Below are 8,305 nucleotides of genomic sequence, written 5' to 3'. Positions count from 1 at the left end.
TTTCATGACTTTCTCCTTCACATAGCTAAAAATGGCCATGTAAGCGGGCATTGTACCCAGCCGTTAAGGCAATTAAATATTTACCCACACTTTACTTTTTCATTTAACAAATTTACCCCTCAAGATAGAGGGCCCGAAGCTACACGCCAATGAAACAAAAAACAATTCCTTATTTAACATTATCTTTAAATTTCATTTATTTATTTGACACAGAAAAACTTTTTCTCCCTATCTAATAACAAGTCTAAATTGTATGCCCTTTATTAGACTCGTTGTTGGATAGGGAAGAAATCATTTGTTGATGTCAAATAGAGCATAAATTTAAACACGAGTTAAATAAGAAATTCTTCGCAAACCAACCTGTGGTTGGATGGTTAGAGGGACAGTGGTATCCCCAGCACACCAGGGTTCAAGTTCTGGTGCTTGCATTGTTACTGAATTTATTTCAAGATTTCCGACGATGCGCCCTCAGTGGGAGGAACGGTGACTTCGTAAATCTCAAGATGATATGTCGGTTCAGTCTCTCGGAAATGCTCATAGGAGTGACATGTGCGTATGTGCGTTCATAGAGGTGAGCGTGTGCACGTGTATATGAGTGCTTGTGTCTGTACTGCTCTTGAAAAGGGCAACTCAACTAACCCTGGTTAGTTAAAAAAAAAGACTCATCTAACGGTAGTAAAATAATCCAGTCCCCCAGCCGCCACATCGTCATCTGTGCAGCTCCTTCCAATTTACCGGCACACACAGAAGTGCTAGGAGAATGGACCCCACCCGTGCCCTCCTCCCGCCTCTGTCCGACGGCGCGGTCGCCGGCGTGGTTGACTTCCGGGGCGACCCCGCGCCGCGCGCCTCCACCGGCCGATGGCCCGCCGCGATGTTTGTCCTCGGTACGGCTCCCCGTGCAGCACGCTGATGATGGTCAGGTGTAAGCCGATGGTTGACTGCGAGGTGGCTTTAATTTGGCTTCTGTTTTGTTTGGAATTGAAGTTGTGGAGATCGCGGAGAGGTTCGCGTACCACGGCGTGTCGGCGAACCTGATCAGCTACCTGACGGGGCCGCTGGCGGAGTCCACGGCCGCCGCCGCGGCGGCGATCAACGCATGGAGCGGCGTGGCCATGATGCTGCCCTTGCTGGTGGCCTGCGTCGCCGACGCCTGGCTCGGGAGGTTCCGCACCATCGTGCTCGCCTCCATCCTCTTCGTTGTGGTCAGTTCCTGCTGTCTGTTCCCCTTCCCCCTCTCGTCTTTTTGACGTTCCTCCAAAATAAAATCCCCTTTGACGCAAAGGTGATTCGTGAATGAACGCCCGACCTCCTTAACTTTCTGTCTATCCTCTCCTCCCCCAATTAAGCTCGCACACTTTCACTGACACTGACAGAAAAAGTGCGCACACGACGATGCTGGTTCTGATTTACAGTTCTCATCAATTATGAATTGGAGTATCAACTGATCACCGACAATTGGGCTGCCATTGCAGAGCCTGGGTATGTTAACCATGTCCTCCGCGCTGCCGGCGTTCCACTCGGACGGGTGCAGCAGCTTCACCGCGCTCTCGCTCGCGTGCTCCCCGTCCCCGGTGCAGGTGACCATCTTCTACGTCTCCCTGTATATGGTGGCGCTGGCGGAGGCCGGGCACAAGCCATGCGTGCAGGCGTTCGGCGCCGACCAGTTCGACCAGCACCACCCCAAGGAGTCCGTCTCCAGGAGCTCCTTCTTCAACTGGTGGTTCCTCGGCATGTGCTCCGGCACCGCCGCCACCACCATGGTCTCCAGCTACATCCAGGACAACATCGGCTGGGGCCTCGGCTTCGGCATCCCCTGCCTCGTCATGGTCTTCGCTCTCGCCATGTTCTTGTTCGGCACCCGCAGGTACCGCTACTACACTTCCACCCAGTCCAGGTCCAGCCCCTTCGCTCGCCTCGCCAGGGTCTTGGTTGCGCTCATCAGAGGCTCCAAATCCAGCCAATGTGCCAAGTATGTTCACTTATCCATCATTCTCATTTACAAGTGTTTTGGCAATGAAAATTCTGAAAGCTTCAGGCTTACATTTTACAACCCCGCAAAATAAAAGGGTTACATTTTACAGTACTAATCAATGTGTTCGGTCTCTTGTAACAAGCAGTACTCTTGCGGGTGAGGATGCTGAGTTCAGCGCGGAAGTGAGGGGCCTGCTGCGTCTGTTCCCCATCTGGGCGACGTGCATAATCTACGCCGTCATCAGCTCCCAGTCGCCGACGTTCTTCACGAAGCAGGTCGCGACGCTGGACCGGCGGATCGGCGCCACTTTCCGCGTGCCGCCGGCGGCGCTGCAGTCGTTCATCTGCCTGACCATCATCACCTTCGTCCCTGTGTACGACCGGCTCTTCGTGCCGGCGGCGAGGGGGTTCACGCGCCTCTCAGCGGGCATCACGATGCTGCAGAGGATCGGCACCGGGCTCGTGCTCGCGCTGGTGGCCATGGTGGTGGCGGCGCTGGTGGAGGCGAAGCGCCTGGGCGTTGCAAGGGAGGCCGGGCTGGTGGACGACCCAAAGGCGGCGCTGCCGATGAGCCTGTGGTGGATGGTGCCGCAGTACGTGCTGTTCGGGCTGTCGGACGTGTTCTCCATGATCGGGCTGCAGGAGTTCTTCTACGACCAGGTCCCCGACGCGCTGCGCAGCCTGGGGCTCGCCTTCTACCTAAGCATCTTCGGGGTGGGCAACATCTTCAGTAGCGTCCTCATATCCGCCATCGACGGCGCGACCAAGAAGAGAGGCGCCAGCTGGTTCTCCAACAACCTGAACCGCGCCCACCTCGACTACTTCTACTGGCTCCTCGCCGGGCTCTGCGCAGTGGAGCTGGTCGCGTTCATGGTAGTTTCGCGCGTTTATGTGTACAAGAAGAGGGTGGCTCACCATGACCATGACGACAGTGGTGCTGTCTTGTAGTCACTTGTAACTTGTAAGGTGTTAATTCCTTGTGATAAATGTACAGATGTATTGCGTTATAGTATTCCAAAATCTTATGCCGATTTATTCGAATTCAGAAATTTCAAGATTATCATCGAATATGGCGTTGTGCGCGGCAACGCCAATCACAGCCGCTGCTCCAACATATGGATCCAGGCCCTTTGCATGTGCATGCCCCTCTGCCTCTCTTTTCTTTCCCATGGACTGACACATGCATGCATAGGTTGTCTTTTCTCTCTCCAAAAACTTTGTTACTTTTAGTTGTCTTTTAACAGTTTAATCAAAAATTGTTTTTGAAACTTTATATATATTTGAACTCCTGACGCCAAGATCTTTAGAACAAGATCAGGCTTGGATAATTTTTGAACACATTTTTTAACTGAAATTGAAATATGGTTTTTTAGAAGATTATCAGTGTTTTCAGTGAGTAACTTTGTTGGGCATAGTGAAGAACTTTTAATTTTCATTTGCAAAGTGATAAATGAACAGGACCAGGAGTTGAAGAACTTTATAAATAGTGTTTCTGCACTTTGTTAGAAATATTAAAGAACTTTGCTAGAAAATGTATTTGGAACCGAAGAACTTTATAAATAGCTTATCTCAATTTTGATGAAAAGTTTACGAAACTTTGTTACAAATATATCAATATTAGACTTGTTTCGTAGAGGAGCTAGCCACGAGAAACTCAAATACATAAATAAATTTAAATTTGCACAGTTTATTTAGAAGTTATGGTGACATACTAATTTCGCAAGCAAATATGGCGGAGTAGCCCACCGCTGCCTTCTGTACCACCAGGCAGATTTTAGTATATAAGACCTATTGATGTTGACATTCATGCATGGGACAAACTGCATGTTGATTTGACGTCTAAGATGATATACTTACCCTCTGCAAGTTTGCTCCGTCATCTGTCCATGAAATTTCAATCACATTTTAAACTAACCGAATGAAATCCATACAAACACGACGGATTTCATTCAAGTTCGGTTATAATTTACATAAAAAGGTTGATATTTCGACTGTTTGATAAAAAAATAGCAAAAAACTTAAACCTTATACCGGACGACCAACTCGTACGCGTGGCCGCCCTGCCCTGCTGCACCGCAGTCTCCATCCGTGATGTCGTTGTCGTCGTTGTGGCGGCGGAACGGCGCCTGAGGGCCGCAGCATCCTTATCCAGCGGCTGCCTGCCGCTCCGCCCCCCATTGTGCTGTGCGGAGGGCTGCCACATCGACTTCCAACGTAGCCTTCGGAGCCCTGGCAGCAGGCTTGGCGCGACCGGCGTTGGCGGAGCAGTCGCTAAGCGACCCCTCCTCCCGATCTTGGCGAGCTCGCGGTCAAGGCGGCGGCGGTGCCTGGCGGCCGTCTCCGCGGTGATGACAGAACAGTCGAGCGCCCGAGCGGCGGCGAGGTCGCGGTCATTCAGACTCATTCCAACGCCACATCGCTCTTGGGAAACGCGGAGTGGCGACCAACATTGTGCCGGTCGTACCTCGTCTGCTGCCTCACCGCGCGCTCTGCCTCGGATATGACAACCCTCGAGCCCGAGGCACCGCCATAACCGCCTCCCGCGAGGTAGTGGAGGAGGTAACCCCGCGCCTTGGTGATCGGCGGTGGCAGCTCCTCGTTGATCGGCGGTGGCGGCGACGAGGGCCTGCCCATGCAGACGTATCGGCTACACGGCGGAAATAGAAAACATATTCATATGTGACTCGCTGACTTTAATTAACTTCCTAAAAGTTGAATCTATAATCAGGACAATGAGTTAGTTTGTAGACATGTAAAATTATGAATGGAATTTTTATTAGACCTTATGGGCATCCCAAAACCAACACTCTAGTCTACAAACCACACTCTAGTTAGTTTGTAGAGGTCCTGTGGAAATCCCAAAAACCACACTCTAGTCTCCTTCCTAGAGCAACAAACCCTAGGAGAATAGAAATAATGTACAGCCAAGTTGGAATAGTAAGTTACACAGTTGTACTGCGCACTTGTTGTACGGTCTCGCACTCGAGTAAATTGCATAAAACCACCGCTTTGAGTGCTAGGTTTGCGAAAAACACTAGGATACAGTTTCTCCGCAGAAAACACCACGTCTTGCAAAATCCATTTGCAAAAACCACTGATCGGCGGATTTGGGTCGTTTAAGAGCGTTTATGACAATGGGGCCCGTTTTCTGCTGACGTGGCATCATTGTTTAGGTTTAATGCAAAAACGCCCTCCTACATTCTCGCCACTATATCTCAGGCCCTCCAACCACGCCCCCGCCCCATCCGCAGCTGGGAGACGAGCTCGGCGCCGCCCCTCCCTCCCCGGGCCGCCGCCGTCGTACCCCCCCCCCCCCCGCGCCCCCACACACCCACGAGAGACAAGCTCGTTCCCGATTTTGAGCAGGCCGGAGACCAGGGGCAAGGTGGTGTTGACCGCGACCCCGCCTGTGAGGATGGTGGTCGCGGCGAGGGAGGAGACGGCGTTGAAGGCGAGGACGACGCGCACGACGGCGGTGAGCTGATGGCCGCGGCCGCCGTGGGGCGGGTCGATGAACGGGATGGAAGGAGCGCTAGCAGGGCAGGGGAGGAAGTGCCTCGCGCGCCGCGGCCGTCTCGGTCATCGAGCGCGGCGCGCGAGCGGCTGAGGGACGACGATGACTGGGGCGACGACGAGACGTGGTGGACCACGAGGCGGGAGAGGAGGCGGCGCCGGTGGAGGAGGTCGACGCAGGCGGCGACGGCGTTGCAGGCGTCCAGGAGCACGACGACGGCGTCGAGGTGCGCGACGACGGCGACGGTGTCCTTCCCGTCCCCGGGCCCGGCGGCGAACGCGGGCACGGCGTCCGCAAGGGTGGCCACGAGGAGGCCGACAAGGCGCGCGAGGAGTAGGGTGACCCCGATCCAGATCCTCGCCGGGAAGTAGTGGTCCACCACGGAGGAGGAGCGCTGGGTCTAATTGCGTTTTCCAATTTTGATTTAGGGGTGTCTATGTAAAATTGTAGGGTCTAGTTTGTAATTTTAGATTGAAAACCATCCGGCACAAAAAGTTATGCCACGTAGGCAAAAAAGGGCCTCACCAGTCATAAACGCTCTTAAACGACCTAGATCCGCCAATCAGTGGTTTTTGCAAAAGAATTACGTAAGACGTGGTGCTTTCTGCAGAGAAACTGTCCCCTAGTAATCTTTACAAACCTAGCCCTTAAAATGATGGTTTTATGCAATTTACTCGTCGCACTCCCACCTGCAGTGGCTGTATTATACTCCGATGCCCTATGTTTCACTCGGTGTGGTTCTTGCACGGCACAAGGTCACCGCAATTGTACCACATGGTGTCGGCGAGCCTAGGGAAGACGAACCGGAAAAAGATCCAGTCCCGAAACAACCTGACCACCCACCCAACGGCAGCATGGACGTTGGTCCCGCCCTGCTGGACCCAGCCCGATACGTAGGCCACGGCGACCAGCCATGTCGCCCGGCCACGCCGCTTCGCCACGTATGCGGCCAGGCCCTCGGAGGGCGTGGCGGCCTGCGACAAGGCGCGGGCGAGCACCACCGCGTCCTCGAGCGCGGAGCACCCGCCCTGCGCCATCTCCGGTGTCATGGGGTGGAACGCGTCGCCGGCTACGGTTACCGTTCCACGGGCTGCCTTGCCCGTGAGCACGCCCCAGGGGTTTCTGTACAACAATGGCGCCCACGAGAGGTTGCGCAGGTCGGTGTTACGGACCACGTCCAGGTACTCGGCGGGCAGGTGCGCGCCCAGGTTTTCAGTCACCTCCCGCAAGATCTTCACAGGGTCCGCACTGGCTACTTTCTCTGCAACACTAATAGCATTTCAGTGCTGCTATGAATGATTCTGATACGAATATTATGATTGTACTTGCTCCGGAAAGAAATATAAGAGCATTTACTGTTTTAAATGCTCTTATATTTCTTTACAGAGGGAGTAATTTCTTAATGGAAATATTCAGTACATATCAGTTCAAACTGATCCAGGGAAAACGTTTTGCGTAACTTGCCTTGGGGAATGGTGTTGTTGACAAGGTACCAGTAGATACCGGTATTGCTGATGGGCAGCAAGCCGGCTCGGATACCGTTCGACAGGTACTGCCGGATCTCTTGCTTCAAACCGTGCCCGCTAGGGTACACGGAGAGGCCGCGGATGGTGGACCGGCCCGACCTCAGTGGCTCCGACAGGCCGAGCCACCGCGCCACCACCGAGTGCACGCCGTCGCAACCGATCAGAATCTGGCGAGGTACGTACACGAGACAGATGTACAAGTTGCTTCATCAATCATGCATCCCAGTTCGTAGTACATAGTATATATGTGTGTGTATTAGATTAGATGCGGTACTTACTTTGGCTCGGATCACGGCGCCGTCTTCTAATCTTAGGACGGTGGCCTCCGACGAGCCGCTAGTTGCGGGTATGGCGTCGATGGAGACGAGCTTGGAGGAGAAGCGGACCATGCCCGGGGGCAGCTCGTCTGCTAGCGCATCCAGCAGCGCCTTTCGGTCCACGGCTCTCATTCTCACTTCATCACTTCTCTCCCGCCCCATTTTCACTCCAGATGGTCAGATAACCAGACCAGACCAACGGCCATGACCGTACCCAGGCACCCAGCAATAACCAACATGCTAATCAGTAGGGAATAGTATAGTGGTACTGACCTGACTTTGTTCCCGGCAAATCGAAACACCTGCGTCGTCCCGGTCTCAAGATTGGTCACCCGGGATCTGCACGAACGTACGCAGCAGCAGATCAGTCGAGACTCGAGAAAGCTAACCGATGGAACGTACTCAAATATAAGAGTTTTTACATGGTTTACAATTTTTTACGGAGGGGGTACGTACTTTTCGATGACGTCGTAGCGGGACGTGAGCTTGTGTGCGACGCCAAGCGCGCGGAGCGCGAACCAGCCGTTGGGGAAGACGGTCATGGCCGTCCCGGTGGCGCGCAGTTCGGGGTGCCGCTCTAGCACCAAGATGCCGCGGCCACCGGGCGCCACGCCCGCCCGCTGGAGCGCCACCGCCGTTGCAAGGCCCGCGATGCCGCCGCCGACGATCACCACCTCCGCGTCCAGGCTGCCATCGGCCATCGCTCTTGCAATGCTTTGGCTGGCTTTTGCCTCTTGGAGGAGGCGGGCTATGCCAGTTATGCTTTTATTGGTAGGTTGGTGCACTAGCTAGTGTGCATACTGATAATGATGTGAGTGCCAGATCTTGGCGTACCACAGCAACCAGTTGGTATACAAATGGAATAATGCTAAAAGAGTTTTTTTAAGGTTGTTTGGCGATCTGATAGCATAAACTAAAGACGGAATGCGCTTTTAGTTTTTGGAGGGTATCTATCATCAACCAGACTGCATGTC

General features: G+C 53.5%; 2 protein-coding genes across 2 annotated transcripts; one reads left to right on the top strand and one right to left on the bottom strand.

Annotated features, from left to right (window-relative positions):
- The first annotated feature begins 712 nt into the window (after positions 1 to 712).
- Positions 713 to 3,015, top strand: LOC123167473 (protein NRT1/ PTR FAMILY 5.10-like). Its single transcript, XM_044585314.1, has 4 exons — positions 713 to 887; positions 988 to 1,205; positions 1,476 to 1,972; positions 2,121 to 3,015. The coding sequence occupies exons 1-4, from the start codon at positions 761 to 763 to the stop codon at positions 2,920 to 2,922; spliced, it is 1,644 nt and encodes a 547-aa protein (XP_044441249.1). The 5' UTR covers positions 713 to 760; the 3' UTR covers positions 2,923 to 3,015.
- A 3,056-nt stretch (positions 3,016 to 6,071) lies between these two features.
- LOC123170367 (monooxygenase 2-like) lies at positions 6,072 to 8,050 on the bottom strand. Its single transcript, XM_044588229.1, has 5 exons — positions 7,788 to 8,050; positions 7,610 to 7,670; positions 7,293 to 7,481; positions 6,949 to 7,181; positions 6,072 to 6,757 (listed from the first exon to the last, which is right to left on the bottom strand). Exons 1-5 carry the CDS (start codon positions 8,030 to 8,032, stop codon positions 6,214 to 6,216), a joined length of 1,272 nt encoding a protein of 423 aa, XP_044444164.1. The 5' UTR covers positions 8,033 to 8,050; the 3' UTR covers positions 6,072 to 6,213.
- Between the last annotated feature and the right edge of the window lie 255 nt (positions 8,051 to 8,305).

The sequence above is a fragment of the Triticum aestivum genome, chromosome 7D, assembly GCF_018294505.1.
Source record: "Triticum aestivum cultivar Chinese Spring chromosome 7D, IWGSC CS RefSeq v2.1, whole genome shotgun sequence".
Classification (NCBI taxonomy): Eukaryota; Viridiplantae; Streptophyta; class Magnoliopsida; order Poales; family Poaceae; genus Triticum; species Triticum aestivum.
The sequence above is the reverse complement of the archived record's forward strand: the minus strand, read 5'-3'. Positions and strand labels throughout refer to the sequence as shown.

What these genes read in the sequence shown, in the direction of transcription:
- LOC123167473 (XM_044585314.1), top strand. Translation starts at nt 761, where the DNA reads ATGGACCCCACCCGTGCCCTCCTCCCGCCTCTGTCCGACGGCGCGGTC. An exon ending in CGCCGCGATGTTTGTCCTCG is followed by an intron (nt 888 to 987) that starts GTACGGCTCCCC and finishes TTGGAATTGAAG; the next exon opens with TTGTGGAGATCGCGGAGAGG. An exon ending in AAATCCAGCCAATGTGCCAA is followed by an intron (nt 1,973 to 2,120) that starts GTATGTTCACTT and finishes TGTAACAAGCAG; the next exon opens with TACTCTTGCGGGTGAGGATG.
- LOC123170367 (XM_044588229.1), bottom strand. Translation starts at nt 8,032, where the DNA reads ATGGCCGATGGCAGCCTGGACGCGGAGGTGGTGATCGTCGGCGGCGGC. An exon ending in TTCGATTTGCCGGGAACAAA is followed by an intron (nt 7,482 to 7,609) that starts GTCAGGTCAGTA and finishes ATGGGGCGGGAG; the next exon opens with AGAAGTGATGAAGTGAGAAT. An exon ending in GCGCCGTGATCCGAGCCAAA is followed by an intron (nt 7,182 to 7,292) that starts GTAAGTACCGCA and finishes GTACCTCGCCAG; the next exon opens with ATTCTGATCGGTTGCGACGG.